This window comes from Molossus molossus, unplaced genomic scaffold (genome assembly GCF_014108415.1).
Source record: "Molossus molossus isolate mMolMol1 unplaced genomic scaffold, mMolMol1.p scaffold_m16_p_12, whole genome shotgun sequence".
Classification (NCBI taxonomy): Eukaryota; Metazoa; Chordata; class Mammalia; order Chiroptera; family Molossidae; genus Molossus; species Molossus molossus.
In genome coordinates this window covers 46,154,280-46,171,494 of record NW_023425347.1, presented here as the reverse complement: position 1 = coordinate 46,171,494, position 17,215 = coordinate 46,154,280, and the positions used below count along the sequence as shown (strand labels likewise).

Sequence of the window (17,215 nt, the reverse complement as noted above, 5' to 3'; positions counted from 1 at the left end):
ACTCCATACTGTAACTTAAGGCAAGTTATTTTACAATATGATCCATTTCTGTCATCCTACTCCCAACCCCTGCCCTTTAGTTAACTAGTTCTTTACCTGTATTTGCAATTATAGCTGCTACAGAATTGTAAATTCTTCTCAAGAAAGGGATTACATCCTAATTTTCTTGATTATTCCCTACTACCAACTACAATATTTTATTTGCAAAAGAACTTAGTAAATAAATATTTGTAAATATGACTACATAATATAAAAATTATAGTTACCTAGCTTACAACTTCAGAATTCAGAACATTAACATTACAAAAATTTTCACAAGTAACGAGAATGCTATAAGGCAAAACAACTCGTAAGAATGGACTAAAAGGGTAAATATAAAATATAAAAATAAAATGCATATATTTGTTCCATAGAAAGGTAATGGGCAGAGCCATATGTTAATCTAAAGTTGGTTCATTTAGGGTGTCATGCGAAAATATATTTCCTAATGGAATATTTAATGCAATAAAATTTGCATGAAGTTAGTAGTTTATTAACTGCTAAGCCATACAATGGTGAACATCCTTAAAGAACTCAGGAAAAACACGTGCTAATTTTCTAAATTCAGGTAGTTCTGTAGACGAACAGGAATTGGAAGTGAAAATATTCCGTTTGGGAGCATGTTGTTGGTCAGTAGTTGAGCCCTGATGGTTATTCTGCAAAGATGTAATAGTTCACATGGACCTCTGTATCTCGTTGAAGGAATGTAGTCCAACCAATTTGAAATAATTGGACGTCTTCCTAAACTTAGCTGTGTCTGAAGAAAAAGGAAACATTTTAATTTTGTAATGTTAGCATTGGATTAGTTCAAGATATTAACATTTTTATTTTTAATTAAATTAATAAAATGCATCTTACATTTACATGACTCTTATAATAGTTTTTCTAAAGCATTTTCACCGGAGGCAAAGTGTTTTTATTCACATTTCATTCTTACAACTATATAAAACCTATAATATGTCTAAGACACACACATTATTTCTTGAAACTATGAATATGTATATGTTTTTAATTTCTTACAACAACGAATATGTATATGATTATTTTTTATCCTTACCCGAGGACATTTTTGCAATTATCTTCAGATACAGCGGGAGGGAGAGTGGGAGGGAGAGAGAGAGAGAAACATTGACGTGAGAGAGACACATCAAGTGGCTGCCACCCACACAACCCCAACTGGGGCCAGGGACAAACTGCAACTGAGGTACGTGCCCTTAGTGGGAACCTAACCCAAGACTCTCCAATCCGCAGGCCGATGCTCCAACTGCTGAGCCAAACCGGCCAGGGCTCTCTAGAGGACTTTATAATATACCAATGCTAAGGTTCTACTACAGAAATTCTGATTCCTTTGGTCTGGGGTTAGGCACTGACAACATAAATCCTAAACGTTCCCTCAAGGGATTTAATCAATATAGAGTACAACTTCATACTGCTAAGCCATGAGAAGACCTGACAGGAGCCGCATCCATATGGAAAGACAACTTTCCAAGTTTCGGTTAAGGTACTCTTTTAGAGGTTTAATTCCAGAAGCCAAATATTAGTAGGTTGACTTAGGAGTGAAAAGTATTCTGTATTGCAGAGACCTTTATAGTATAGTAGAATCTATACAGACTGTATGATACTCTCACTTAAATTATTCATAATATCTTATTATTTATTCAATACTTGAGTATCTAGTAGATGCTCCAGCTGAGCTCAGTGCTTGGGATAATTGCTAGGGTACACAAAATATGACACAGTCTGTGATGACAGAACTGTGGTCCAGAGGTAAAGCCATTTAAAAATACGTTTATGATGAAATATATAGACTGCGATAGGGGAGCTACTGGGAAGCATGGAATGCAAAGTAGGGGCATTTAAAGTGTTCCTTAAGCCAGTTGTGCGATCTTTCACCATCTTGCTCAGTGCTACCTGACTTTAGCTTCCTAAACTGCAGCTGATGGAACACAGCTATACAATTTTTGCCCCTCAGGCAGGTGACTTTGATCGACTCCCTCTATCCTAGTACTTTTCTAGCGTGATTGTACCTCAGGAATAGCATTCATGGAATTGGTTGAGAATAGGTCTTTTTTTTTTTTTCTATAATAACTGTGCAGGACTAACAGGGGTCAAAGACAAGCCAATTACTGAAGATGCAGACATTTTTAATTGTTTTTGCTTTTAAAATTGGTTGCCAGAATAATTTGACCAATTTTTCTCTCCTTACAGCTGTCCCAGGCATGGTTGATTGCTAGGCACTGTTGAGACTTAAAAAATAAAATTTAAAAAAAAATTAAAAAAACAACAAAAAAAACACCAGCAGAGTTATATTTGTAAGGAATTCGTTTCTGAAGTCACACATTTAAAGATAAGGGGAACTGCTAAAGTCCTTGGTAATTTTACTGGTTTAAATGTATCGGAGTAGCTTTCTTCCCCTTAAGCAGACTTACTTCTATGCTGGCAGACAGGACACAGTGATGCTGACATCTGCAGTTCATTTTGTTAGGGTAAACATGCTCTCCACACGGTTAATTTATTTCCCAAAATCTTTCAAGGAAAAACCCTCCACATTTCTGAGGGATAGATAGTTTCGACTGAACAAGTATTTTAAGACTTTATATTTTTATACTCAAAATTCTTTTGAGATTTTGAAAAGAAAAATTTGTATCCTGGTTGCAAAATATCTGACTGTAGTTGGGAAAGAAATTTAATTCTTTTTTTTTTTTAATTAATTTATTTATTTTTGTTACAGATGTTTCTCCTTTTCCCCCCACTGATTCCCCCCTCCCCCCTCCCCACTCTGTTCCCAGCTTTGTTGTCCATGTCCATTGTTCATGCATACATGCATATAAGTTCTGTGGTTTATCTCTCCCCCACCACCCCCTCTTCTGGGGATTCTATTGGGAAAAAGATTTGTTAAACTTTTAGTTTATTGTGGTTTTTTAAGAGACATAGAAATCCTAAGAAACATAGGTTCTTATATAATTATGTAATAATAACATACATCTACTTACTACTAAAATAAACTATAAACTGAGTTTTTGAAATTCTTTCATATTTAGAAGACAATATTATGAAATAAAGGACTGATATTGGAGGAAATTTAAATTTAATCTATTTTAAATTTATAAGCGCATACTCAATGATTAATTTTTCAATGGATGTAATCTATAGATTAAAAATTGACTTCATTGTTGCCTCACAAGTCTATCTTAAAATTGATCAATTTTAAAGCCCAAACCCAAAGAACAATATTTTGCTTACCTCTATTTCCCTGATTGAAATGACTGAAAGCACTCTGGAACATAACACTAAGCATGTTTTTGCATCTTCCTGGATGTCTACCAATTCGTGATCAACCATTATTCTTACTCTTGAAGGGTAGAGCAATATTGTTAACACAATGTTGATAGGGTTTTTTTCTCTTTCTAAGATTCCGTATTGCAGGAGTATTTTTAAGATGTTGGATTGTCTTGTCTGAGCTACATAAAGTAGAGGTGTGATACCACTCAGTGGGCTTGGACAGTACACTGGTGTGAAAGTTCTGTGAACCAAACAAACAAAAAAAAACACCTCACTGAGTATAGAATTAAGAGATGGGTTAAACACTTTGTTTTAACAGTAATGGGAAAATAATGGTACTAGCTTATACATTAAATGTCTTAAATTTAATGTAACTTTGCCTTTATATATATAATACGTCTTAGTTTTCTGCGCTATGAATCTAGACCAAACTGAAGGTTTAAAAAATAAGAAAACTTCTAGTAAATATTTAACACCCCCCCCTTTACACTTGTAAGAAGAAACCAAAAAAGATTTACAATGTGTAGAAAGTGTCTGCTTTTAGTAACAGCAATTCTGTTTCTCATTTGAGTAATCTATTGTAAAGAGAACAAGTATTATAACACTAACGGAGCTCTGGAAAATCTAAAATGGAAAAGGGAGAAAGACATTTCATTGCACTTCATTAATATAACAGAATTATGTGACCATTTTGATATCCTTTTGTTTTGTTTTTGTTGTTCTTGATGATATGTCAGAGGTGAGCTTGATTGAGTTTGAATATTGGACAAAAAAGAGTAAGTGCAACTATTTCAGTTCTATTTTTTTTTTTTCCTGGAGTGCTATGTGGTGGCTACACTTGAACATTTTCTCTTCCTTATGACAGAAATAAAGATTTTTTTTCTAAATTTATATAGTCTTGCAATTGTTTCATTTAAAGATATTAATGTTTGCTGTTGAATTGGTCTCTATATGTAGATAGGACATGGTAGAACCAACCATAGAAGATTTTATATTATCAAGCCCTAATTTAGCCAAGTAAACATGACTTTTAGGACTAATAAAAGGGAAATTTTATTCATGCTTCTTGTATCTGGAAATCTCTTATTTGGTATATTAAAATACTAATATATCCTGCAGAACAGGCTAGTAACTATAAATTCTGGTTTTCAACAATTAGGCAAAGCAAAGAAAGCATTATTCAAAAAGAGAAATTTTAGAATTGCATATACTTAAGATAAGAAGCAACATGGTATAATGCCATAAAAATGGAGATTTAAGGGTTCTAGGTACTAGGTTTTGTTTCTCTTAACTAGCTGGTATGACGTTTCATAAATCAGTCTCTTTGGGTCTTCGTTTCCTTATACATTTATGTATTTATTTGTTCATTCATTAATTTATCAATACTTGCTTGTCCAGAGCATACTGAGTGATAGATATGAAGAGCTGAAAGATATAGTTCTGGATGTTTATTACAGTCTAGTAAGGGAAGCAGGCAAGTAATTCATTAAATATAACGCAGAGTTATGATCACTATCATAGAACATAGTGTGGTACTCTAGAGGCACTGAGGAAGGGCACTTACTTTGCTGGGACAGTAATTGCTCTAGCACATCCTAGAACTAAGACTTCAAGGATTGGTAGGTATTTGCCAATAAAAAAGATGGGAAAGAATGTTTCATTTACAAACATAAACTAACATTGGAGGATTGTTATACCTGAACTAGCTATATAAAGTTAATATTTTTATTTAATAAGTTCCCTGGTTGAAGTGTATTTGGGGGTCCTAGAGACCTCCTCTGTGGTGATTCCCTGTAAGAAACTCCAAAAAGTAGTTTGAAAATCACTCGATCAAATACTCTATCTCCAAAGCTTCACTGAGCCCTGAAATGACAAGATGTTGTGATTTAAACAAAACAGTAGGGTGGTGTAGTGCAGAGCAGCATTTTGGAAATTAAGAAGTTGGTTTTTGTCATAACTCTGCCTGTGGTACTTCTATATCTTTCTAAAGTTCTGCACATGTAAATATATCCACTCTCTCCTGGAATCATCTCCAGATCAATACTGTACTGGAGATCTCATCTTTTTCACAAGTACTTCCAACACATCCAAAATTGGACTCCCGAGCGACTTCTTTTTCATTTTTACCCTGCTTATTTATTTTCCTCAAACACCACTGCATTCAACTCTTCCATGTTTCTTTCATTTGTGTGTTATTTTCCTCCCTTTTCAATTTTCTTGCTCATTGTATAAGACCCTTTCTAATGAAGGGTCTTTTGTGATGTCTTCTTTGGTTACCTGACCTTCCTCTTATTCTTCATGGTACTTTGTGCATACCTCCATAAACCCTTATCATTTTGGACCACTTGCTTAACATTGCTAATCTCTCATTTCAAAACTAAATGGGTGTGAAAAATGAACTATAAAAATGTAAGCTCTACAAGGGCCATAATTTTTGTCTGTCTTAGTCCACTGTGCTAAATGCCTAGTATAATGCTAGACCCATAGTAGACACTTAAGTTTGTTCATTGATTTTTTTTTCACATTATCCTGACCATATCTATTCCTTAAATTTATTCTGTAGCCTTCAGACCGAAAAAGATTTTTAGTTAAGTGCAATTATTTAAAATTTTCAAAAGCAATATAATTTATTTATCTTGCTAACTCTTAAGATATTTGACCTAAGAGTCCTATAAATATGGGAATTCAGGGGACTTAAGGGACAAAAAAATAATGCTAGTGGCTCTAATTAAGATTTAGGGATATTAGTTGAATTTAAGATATTAAGATTGACATTACCTTTTAGAAGATATTTTGGACCAAAAATGTTGAAAACATAACTAAAACTCAAATAGGTTTAAAATGAGATTTAAAAGTCTAGTCTGTACCCAAATGACATGTGATTAAGCCCCATGTTTAAAGAGCATGTTACTGTAAACCAAAATTGGCTTAATCTGTCCTGACAGGTAATTATAATAGTACTTATCTGGATGGAGTGAGGCAAGCAAAGCAGGAATCCATTTTTAAATGTGAGGTTAATGAGCTGAACCCTCTGTATCTGAAAACCTGCCACACACGCTTATAAAACGGAGCATAATTTTCCATGTTGACATGCAGAGAGTGATTTAGTTTGGAAGCTATAATCATTATTTCTAATTTCTTTTTTTTTTTTTTTACTATTTTCCCCTTGGTTTGAGCTCCTAAACTTGACAGGTGTTTCTCCATAAGTTTATCTTAGATTTTAAACACTGTTGACTTTCTTGAAACCATCTTTTCTCTTGACTCAGTGGGACCATTTTCTGCAAATTATGCATCTACCTCCTTGACTATTCTCAATCCTCTTTCACTGGTTTCTCTTTTTCTACCCTCAACATCTAAGTAGATGTGGCCTTTGACTAATTTTTATTTGACGAATTGTTCTCAGGCAATTTCTTCTATAAATTCAACTACTGTCTACTAATTTATTCAACGAATATTTATTGAATGCATACTGTACGCCACAACTGTTTTGGGTGCTTGGGATACCTGAATGAACACAGGATGTCTCCTTTCTTGACTGTATTGTAGTGAGGGGTAACAGACAAAACCGAATGAACATAGCAAAGCAGCACATTTTATAATATGTTGGAAGATTTGATTATTGTGGGAAAAGAAAAAGTAGAGCAGGATAAGAAATATAGAAGGAAGTTCAGGAGGGTGCAGTGAGGGCATTTTCCAATTTTAAATTGGGTGATAGGAGGGGGCATAACTGAAAGATGACATTTGGATAAAAAAAGGAGCTGAAGTTAGCTGGTTGGATATTGAAGGACCCTTAAGGCAGGAAGGTGTACCCGGATTGGTGAAGGAAGAGCAGGGGACCCTGTAGCTGGAGGAGTGAATAGGGTGGGAACAGAAGGAAATGAGGTCAGAGGTCATGGCATGCCACCTCAGATAGAGACTTGTAGATCACTGTAAGAACTTCATCTTTTACTCTAAATGGAATAGAGGAGCTGTTGGAAATTTTGAGTAAGAAACAGCATGATCTTATGTTTGTTGAGAATTTGTTATGGGATAGAAGGAGGGAAATCACTTAGCTAGGTACAGAGTGATAACAATAGGTGCTCATATTCTGTATATTGTTTGAAGGTAGAACCAACAGATAGATATGTTGAGAGATAAGATGTGGGATGTAAGAGAAAGAGAGACATCAAGTATAGCACTGTATATCTAGCCACCTAGTACATCTCTCTACCTGGATATCCATTAGGCAAAACAAACTCTTATATCTAGGACTGACTTTGTAGGTCTCTAATAATCTTGATAGGTTTGTGACATGATCATTGTGGAAGGCTGCATAATGACCTCTCAATATGACAAAAGGGATTTTTCAGATGTAATTAAGATAAGAGTCTTGAGAATGGAGATTATCCAGGTGGAGGAAATGAAATCACAAGGGTTCCTATAAGAAGTGTCAGGAAATGATGGACACATAGCCAGTAAAGATGTGATGTGACTACAATGCTGGTTTTGGAGATGGAGGAAGAGGCCACGAACCAAGGAATGCAAGCAGCCTCTAGAAACTGACAAAGGCAAGGAAACATTCTCCCCTAGAGCTTCCAGAAGGAACCAGGCCTGCTGATGTCTTGATTTTATCCTGTAGCCTCATTTGGGACATCTGACCTTCAGAACTATAACATAATAAATTTGTATTGTTTTAAGCCACTAAGTTTGTGGCAATTTGTTACAGAGCAATGGAAAGCTGATACAGCCATCAACCAGTCTCAAAAGTTAGAATCTGAAGATGGACTCTTCTCTTTCTCTGATTCTCCACTCACTATATCTTGTTATTCTATATAATACTATCTTGTCTTTCCCCTACTGCCGCTGTTTTAGTTTAAGTCCTTATTATAAGTTACCTGGACAATTGCAATATCAAAGAGTGGCTAGAGGGTTGAGGAAGTAAGGAGGGGGAGTGGTAGAGTGGATTAGTTCTTCCCCCCAAACTATTATATACACACATATAATTTAAGTTAGAACACTATCTCCTATGCAAATTTAGCTTCAAGCAACTCCTCTACCTACCTCTTCCTTTCCAATCAGATTGCTTCCTCCAACCCTTCATATATAGAAATTCTGGAGCTGCCATTGTACCTGGAGTGTTTGAGCTACTAATTGACCTCTCCACCCCTTGCCGTAGCCTCCTGTCCTACAATCCAATATTCAAATGGGAGCTGATAAATTATTTCATACTACAAGTCTGACCTTCATTGATTAGACACCACCCCATGTGTAAATTTTAAATTTCTTAATATGGCCTACAAAGTCCTTCAAGGTTTTACTTCTAGGCTTCATCTGCCACTGCTACCTGACTCCCATGTCATTCTAGCAATTGCGGAATTGCCTGTAGTCACTGAATACAACATGTCTGTATCTCCTTTGGCTTTAGTTATCTTCTCTCTGCTTAGATGACTTTTCTTCAAGGAAACAACAGCAAAAACTCCCCTTTGTCTTTTAAAAATCAATGTAAGACATTGCCTTTTCTAGAGAGCCTTCTCAGATACCTGCTCCTCCCCAGCAGTGTTAACAATGTCCTCTATTCTACCGGTAATTGCTTCTGTTTTGGCACTTTTAGTGTAACTATAATTATAATTTTTTAAAGGCTCACTTACTAGTGATAAGCTCTTCAAAATGAGAAAATACATCTACTTTGTTTTTGTATCCCCAACAAATAACACAGTGCCTAGCACTTAGAAAATGCTTAGTGAATAATTACTGTTATTTTAACTGAATGAGATCATCTTTATTTTTTTAAAACCATTTAAAGCTTGCCATATAGTATTATTTAGATGTTTGTTATAAAGAAGAACAAACTTAAGTTCCATTCTCTCACTAATTTTCTCTCTCCTTCGGGGACCTATCTAGACATTGAAAATAGGGAAATTATCTGACTAGAATTTATACAGGGGAGGGTGACCGTAGTAATAAAGAATAGCAGATAATAGGAAACTTAAGGTATTCTTTATAAGAACATACTGGTTGTGTTTAAATATTTAAGAGGATTTTATGGACAAGAGGGATTCAGTAGACTATTTTCTGTAGTTCTGGGGGCAGAGTTGGAGTATTGGAGACAGAATTCAGTACACTGTGAGGAAGAAGAATATAATAAAACTGCATAAAATTTACTTTTTCAATCAACACAATCTTGATTGAGCAATTGCTAAGAATCTCCATAGTTCTGGGCACTGAGGATTCAATGTTGAGGAAGTAGTCAAGGTTTCTCCTCTCATAGAGCTTATTTTTAGCAAGAGCAGATAGTGAACAAATCAATGAAAAAAGATTTAACAGCAGCAAATAGTGGTCAGCGCCACGCAGAGAAATTTTAATAGAGTGCTATAGTAGTGACTGACTTTAGACAGTGTGACCAGGGAAGACCTCTTTGAGAGATTTATACTGTGATCCAGCTGGTACAAAGGAGCTCATGGTAGGAAGATCTGAGTGAAGAGCTTTTTCAGGCAAAGAGAAGGTCTTCACACAGGAATGAGCTTGATGTTCAAGAAACCGAAAGGTCTAGTGGTTGAAATAGAGTGTTGAAGGGAGAGAGTGACATGAGAGTGAATTGGGGAGAAAGAGTGAGGGGCTAGATCATGTAGGACTTTTTAAAAATGGGTATTAAGTTTAAATTTTATCTCGCGTATAGTCAGAAAATTTGGGAGGATTTTGAGCTTGCACGATATGACCTATTAATTTACATTTTTATAAGGTTACTGAGGTTTGAGCCAAGAACAGATTATAGAAATTGAGAGGAAGAGTGAACCTGTAAGACTCCCATAGGAGTCTGTTACAGTTGTCTAGGCAAGTTGTTCATTTCTGTGAAGTTTGAGATGCGTTGTGGAGATGAGGCTGCAGACAGCCTAATAAAGGAGGACCCTGGAGCTCACAGCAAGAGATCAGGGTCTAGTGAACTCACTGCTACTAGAGTTGCTCAAGCAGAGACCAGATGAACGCCAACCAGGGATGCTTTAGAAGGGGTTGCTGCCCGAGGGGTTTGCTAATGAATGCTTACATTTTATTCCAACCTAAAATTCTATGATTTGAAAAGATCCAAATGATGTGATACGTAGAGTTGGCCTGCAATACATTGTACCTTGTGGATGCAGCTGAGTCAAAATTTATCACTTTTAAAACCATCACTTAGGACAGTTGTTAATGGTACTCTATCACGTCCCACTGTGTTTCTCTTTCTTTCATTTTTCCCTCCATTTAGTTTTTTTATCTTCTCTTCTTTTGTTCTACTCTATTTCTCTTTTTAATGAGTCTGCTGAGGACACACTAGACATTCCTTAGCTCCGCTAGTGCATCCGCATTAGGAGCTGCTGATCTCTGCTATAGTTATACATATAATAGTCCTTAAAACAACCCAAAGTGCTATTTGGGGGTTTTATTACTGATATTGCATACCACAGCTATCAGTTCCTGTACTTGGGAGATCATTAAAGAAAGCAATCTAGTTCTCCACTACCACAGTGATGCACAATTAAGAAAATAACTCAGCTTCAGGCAGATTCTAAATAGGTTTAGTCCTTAACTGATCTTATCTGTACTGTTTTTCTTTTCTTTTTTTTAAATCCTCACTCGAGGATATTTTTCCATTTATCTTCAGATAGACAAGGAGAGAGGGATAATCGGAGAGAGAGAAAGAGAGAGAGAGAGAGAGAGAAACATCGATGAGAGAGAGACACATCGATTGGCTGTCTCCTGCATGACCCCAACCAGGGTCGGGGACTGAACCGCAACTGAGGTACGTACTCTTGATGGAATCGAACCCATGACTCTTCTGTCTGTGGACTGACACTCTAAACACTGAGCCAAACTGGCCAGGGCTAATCTGTATTGTTTTTCATTGTATACTTGCTTCTATCATTGTGCCTTGTACAGTGCATCATACGTAGAAAGGTGATAGAGAGATGGTTTTGAATGATTAAACGAGTGCACATCTAACCAAATGAATAATTAAAACTAAAGAGGAAATTGGCGTTAGTGCAAAGTAAGTAACTTGAGACTCTATGTTATGAACTGTACAGAGAGGTCTCATTGGAAATTTTATTTTTACAAGATCTTCAGTAATATTTATTAGCTAGATTGACATGTTCAGACGATGTGAAAGTTTGTTTTATAACAGACTGAAGCAGGTATTAGACTTTCATTGTGCTCAATTCTGGGGAATTTGGAGTCACATTTATCAATGTTTAAAATACAGAGAGGAAATAAATGTGTTTAATAAGTATTACTAAGGGAATTTGTGTGTATATTCTAAATTATTCTTTGAAAGTCAATTTATTTTAAAAAGTCAATTTATATACATACTATAAATATACATTAACATTGTTCTCAAAAAGATCACAGTGTTACACAAAATAATATCTTTGTCTACTTAGAGAAATCCAAGTTGTCTAACATTGCATTACCTTAAGCATTAACATGTAAGCTTTATAGAGATGAGCTACTGGTAATTTATTGGTACATATAGGTAAGAAAATTATTGAGTAAAAAAAAAAAATGAAGGAGTGAACAGATGAATGAGCATTCAAGTCAGGATTTCTTATCCATACATATATAGCCACTATGTATATTCATTTTAGAAAAAAAAAAAAAGGTAGCAGTATAATCTCCTAAATGGAAATTTTCTCTTTTTATGGTGAAAACATATGAGATTTTTACCTCCATATTAGTGCCAGGTTACAACTTCTGTCTTGAACATAATCTTTTGTCTTCTTGAGAAGCAATTCCACAAAGTCAGGATTACCTTTTCTGGCAAAAACCCAGTACAGAATTGTATTCACACATATTTCAGTAAATTCAAGATTAAAATTTAGTTCAAAACGGTATCCTGATTTTTCCACAAATGCAATATAATCTGTGAGGAGTATGTCAAACCCATCCAAGTCGACATACCTCAGGATTTTTGCCAGTGTTCTGTAAATTCTAGGTTCATAACAGTGGTATCCCCATTGACCCAAGAACTGCAAGGATGGTCTTTTAACGATTTTGTCAACAAGATTGCAGAATATGTTGCTTCTTGGGCAAGAAGTCTTATGACATAATTTAGAAGATTTACTCATTGCTACTTAGGCAACGATATAGAAATAAAATCATAGGAAGACATACTCTAACCCTTCAGTTACATATTGCTCCACGAACAGGAAGTGCCCTTTAAACTGTGGCCAGAAAAAAAAGTCATATGAACTATTGCCATAAAGTACTGGATGACATCACAATAGATGGAGATCTGTCATCAACACAGGTCAGAAATGTGGGCTATTATATGTAACTAGTGACATTTGAGAGAAACATTGGACAGAAATGGCATGTGTGAGAGCTAAGATATAATATTCTTAACTTTCTAAGAACTCAGCTCAACCTAGTATGTATGTTTATCAAGTGCTATAAGCACAATCTATACATTAGACAAACTAATATTACTAATCAGATTGATTATTCTTTTAGGCTATCACATAAACAAAGAGATGATAGCTAGACTGAGAAAGTCCAAGTATTTGTGTTCTCCTGTTCTGCATGAGTATTGTATGTTCTCACTTAATACTCATAGAATATTTTCCCCATTTTATAGTTGAAGAAACTGAGGCTTAGATGGGTGAAGTAACTGCCAATAGGCACTATGTTTATTCTCAGAAAGAAAAGATGTCATACAGTAGGAAACAAAATTTGTGAATTTTAAATTTTATGAGACTATTTCTTATACAAATTAGGTAGAATATATACAGTTTGGGCACGCAAGGTACTTCAAGCTTTATATGGTATCTTTGCGCCAGTAAAATAAAGAGGAAATTTGTTATGGTTTTATCCTTATTTAGTAGTTTATGCTTCAGCCACCTTTCTGTTAAATATAACACCTTGGGTGTATTTATTTATTTATTTTGTTGTAACTAATACATTTTTATTGCCTGCAGAAAATAATAAGTTACATTTTAAATGAGTACATGGCTTAAAATAATTTTTCTCATAAGTATTTCATAATGATTCATTTAGCATGAAATCAATATTAAAGAACTGCTAAGATTAAGCATTAAAAATTCCAAATGAAGAGAAATAATGCACATTTATAATTTGATTAATTCTGGCAACTGTTATGTAAAAAATAAGTTTCATCCTATTCTAGTGTCTGTTTTATTTATTTTTGTTGTTGTCTCATTTTTATTTTATTTTTTAATTTTTAAAAAATCTTTATTGTTGAATGTATTACAGATGTTCCTCATTTTTCCCCCAATAACCCCCTCCTCCCCCCCCCCCACCTTTTCCCACACTATTGTCTGTGTCCATTGGTTATGCATATAAGTTCTTTGGTTTATTTCTTCCCACACCCAACTTCTTTCCCTTTGAGGTTTGTCAGTCTAGCAATGAATTTGTACTTCTTAACACCTTTACCTTTTCCACCCATTCCCCCAAGCCCCCTCCCATCTGGCAACCAACAAAATGTTCTCTGTATCTATGAGAATGTTTCTGTTCTGCCTGTTCATTTGGTTTGTAGATTCAATTGTCGATAGATATGTATTCATTGCCATTTTGTTTGTTCATATAGTTTATCTTTTTCTTCAAAAAGACCCTTCATCCTTTCATATAATAACGGTTTGGTGGTAATGACCTCCTTTAACTTTTTCTTGTCTGGAAAAGTCTTTATATGGCCATCGATTCTAAATGACAGCTTCGCAGGACAGAGTAATCTTGGTTGTAGGTTCTTGCTTTTCATCACTCTGAATATTTCTTGCCACTCCCTCTGGCCTGCAAAGTTTCTTTTGAGAAATCCGCTGACATACCTCAGGATTTTGGGGAACTCCCTTGTAGGTAATTATCTGCTTTTCTCTTGCTGCTTTTAAGATTCTCTCTTTGTCTTGAAGCTTTTGCATTTTGATGATGATGTGTCTTGGTGTGGGCCTCTTGGGGTTCATCTTGTTTGGGACTCTCTGTGCTTCCTGGACTTGTATGTCTGTTTCCTGCACCAAATTAGGGAAGTTTTCTGCCATTATTGTTTCAAACAGATTTTCAATTTCTTGTTCTCTCTCTTCTCCTTCTGGCGCCCCCAAGATGCGAATGTTGGCACGCTTGAAGTTGTCCCAGAGGCTCCTTACACTATCCTCATTTTTTTGGATTCTTTTTTCTTTTTGCTGTTCTGATTGGGCATTTTTTGCTTCCTTATATTCCAAATCAATGGTTTGCTTCTTGGATTTACGTACTCTACTATTGAATCTGTGTAAATTATTCTTTATTTCAGTTAATGCCTCCTTCATTTCTGAATGTACATCCATCATTTCTGACTGGTCCTTTTTTATGCTCTTGAGGCCCTCACTAAGTTCACTGAGGTTCTCACTAAGTTCATTGAGCATCCTTATAAGCAGTATTTTGAACTCAGCATCTGTTAGGTTGCTTATCTCCATTTCGCTTAGTTCTTCTCCTGGGGTTTTGTTCTGTTCTTTCATTTGGGACCTGTTTCTTTGTCTCCTCATTTTGGCTGCCTCCCTGTGTTTGTTTCTGTGTATTACTTAAGGAGAGGTAGGGGGCTCGCTGAGACCAGATGCTGCTTGTTTGAAAGAATGTAGGAAAAACTGAAGCAGGATCCAAGACAGGCCAATCCTATGGTTAAGCAAGTGCAACAGCTTGGGTGGGCCTGAAAGTTGGGTTGGGCGGGGCCTCAGGGAGTCAGCAGGGCGGGGCTACCAGTGTGAGCCAGGTTGCTGGAGTCCCAGATATGGCTTCTGTCTGCCGCCCCCTGGAAGGGCTCACCAAAGGAACAAAGGCCTCTGATAGCACGTTTGTCCCAGAGAAAGTCCCCTCTCCAGCCCTCGCTCCAAACAGCTCAGTTCTTCCCTGTATGTCTCTGGTGCCCCTGGAGCTGCCTCCCCTCCAAGCTTAGAGGGAGAGAGTCTGATAAGTCCGATAAGTGCGGGCCCTTTAGGGAGCTGCCTGGGGCTCTAGCCACCTCAGCTTCCCTGAGCCTCAGTTCCCACTGGTTTTTCCAGCCAGAAGTTATGGGGACTTCTCTCCCTGGCACTGGAACCCTGAGCGGGGTGTCTGGTGTGGGACGGGGACCCCTCTGTCCTCAGGGAGGACCTTTCCAGCTGAGGTGTCCTCCTGATTTTTATCCACCAGACATGGGTGTGGGACCAGCCCGTGCTCCTCCGCCCCTCCTACCAGTCTCAATGCAGCTTCTTCTTTAATTCTGTAGTTGTAGGACTTCCATTCAGCTTGATTTCAGGCGGTTTTGAATGATGGTTGTTCTGCAGTTTAGTTGTTACTTTGATGTGGTTGTGGGAGGACGTGATACCGCGTTTACCCACCTGCCATCTTCCACCTTGGGTGTATTTATGAACAACTTTAAAGGTACTTAAATTATTCCTTTTTCCTATTTTTCTTTAAATCATGTAAATGTTGTCTTTTGGTAAAAGGAAGTTATAACTTTGGGTTTACTATAATATACTTCCACTAATGCTGCATTTAATTCTATAAACTCTAAGCTCTCTTTACTTAGCATAGCGTGAAAACAAAATAACTATTATTATTGTTCTGAAAACCTAGAGTTTTGTTGTTTCTCTATACTTTCTCTTTTTATTTTCTCCATCTCAAAAAATATATTTTAAAATTGAGCTATTTTTATTGATTTCTTAATAATACAATAGGTGAAGGTTGAAAACAAATTGAGACATTATGGAGCCAGTAAAAATGCCTCCCTGAGATAATTATGTTTGCTGTTTTATATATAGCCTCTCAAATATTTTTAGGCTTATATGTAAATAGATATATCATTATATACTTTGTTCTTTTTGTAGAAATGGGATAAAATTATACATAACTGGTTCTATGAGCTGCTTTTTATTTATATAACAACATATCGTAGGTACCTTTATGTGTCCATATATAATAATACACTCTTACACTCTTACATACTACTTACTATGTACCAGGCACTGTTTGAGTACTTTATATATTAAACTCCTTTAGTCCTTTCCTTATAACAACTCCACTTCGCAGATAAGGAAGTTGATGACATATCTAGTAAGTGGTAAAGCTGGGATTTGAACCCAGACAGGATGACGCCAGAGGTTTCACCTCTACTCTCTCTGCTTCTCCAAAAACAAAGAGCTATCTTGCCATTGTTTTGGCTAGTTTATGGAACAGAGATCATGAATCAAGAGCTCTATAATCATACTGTTTCAAAACCAGAAATAAACAGATGGTAGATCAATCCTGATTTTGGAAAGAAGTGTTATTATTGAAGTGATAACAATGTCTGCATATATAAATTTGAGTGATTTTTTTCCTTTATAATTTTCCTTATAGTTTGAATGTCAGTGATGGTATATATTTTTGTTATCAGAAAAAAACAATCAAGTAATTTCCACTTTGATTATAATAACTCGAATATTTTAAGTCAAAATTGGTGCTGCTTTAGTTTAAAATTAAAAAAAAAAAAAGTCAGTAAAGTTAACATCCAAGGTATATTCAGTAGACAATCTGTTGATTAATAATGATAGCTAACATATATTGAGTTCTTGTATATTTAGATGTTACTAGGTGTGCTTTATATGCATTTTCTCATTTAATCTCATAATTCTCTACTGTTATCTCCATTTTATGGGTGAGGAACCTTAGGTTTAAATTGGTTAAGACACTTGCCAGAGGTCATACATCCAGTGAGCAGCAGGGACCTGGACCGAGGCTGAGGTCACAGTCCTTGTGTTTTGTCTGTGCTCGGCTGCCTTCGGATGTTGGTAAAGCTGTAACATCTGCTCCACAGCGTAACCTGTACATCTGATGCTCATGGAGAGCCCTTAGTAAAATCATTACGAGTTAATGACACTGAAAATACGTGTAACATTTTTAATAAATATCTTGATTTAAAGAAAGACGTCTCATACATTATATA

The 17,215-nt window shown here is 35.9% G+C and overlaps 1 protein-coding gene across 1 annotated transcript; it reads right to left on the bottom strand.

The window, feature by feature from the left end:
- Nucleotides 1–514: 514 nt before the first annotated feature.
- Nucleotides 515–12,510, bottom strand: ASB17 (ankyrin repeat and SOCS box containing 17). Its single transcript, XM_036257180.1, has 3 exons — nucleotides 11,998–12,510; nucleotides 3,283–3,562; nucleotides 515–796 (listed from the first exon to the last, which is right to left on the bottom strand). Exons 1-3 carry the CDS (start codon nucleotides 12,396–12,398, stop codon nucleotides 590–592), a joined length of 888 nt encoding a protein of 295 aa, XP_036113073.1. The 5' UTR covers nucleotides 12,399–12,510; the 3' UTR covers nucleotides 515–589.
- Nucleotides 12,511–17,215: the final 4,705 nt, after the last annotated feature.

Coding starts and splice junctions, on each gene's coding strand:
- ASB17 (XM_036257180.1), bottom strand. CDS start 12,398: ATGAGTAAATCTTCTAAATTATGTCATAAGACTTCTTGCCCAAGAAGC. Junction 3,563..11,997: donor AACCTGGCACTAATATGGAG/GTAAAAATCTCA, acceptor TTTGGTTCACAG/AACTTTCACACCAGTGTACT. Junction 797..3,282: donor TTTCAATCAGGGAAATAGAG/GTAAGCAAAATA, acceptor CTTTTTCTTCAG/ACACAGCTAAGTTTAGGAAG.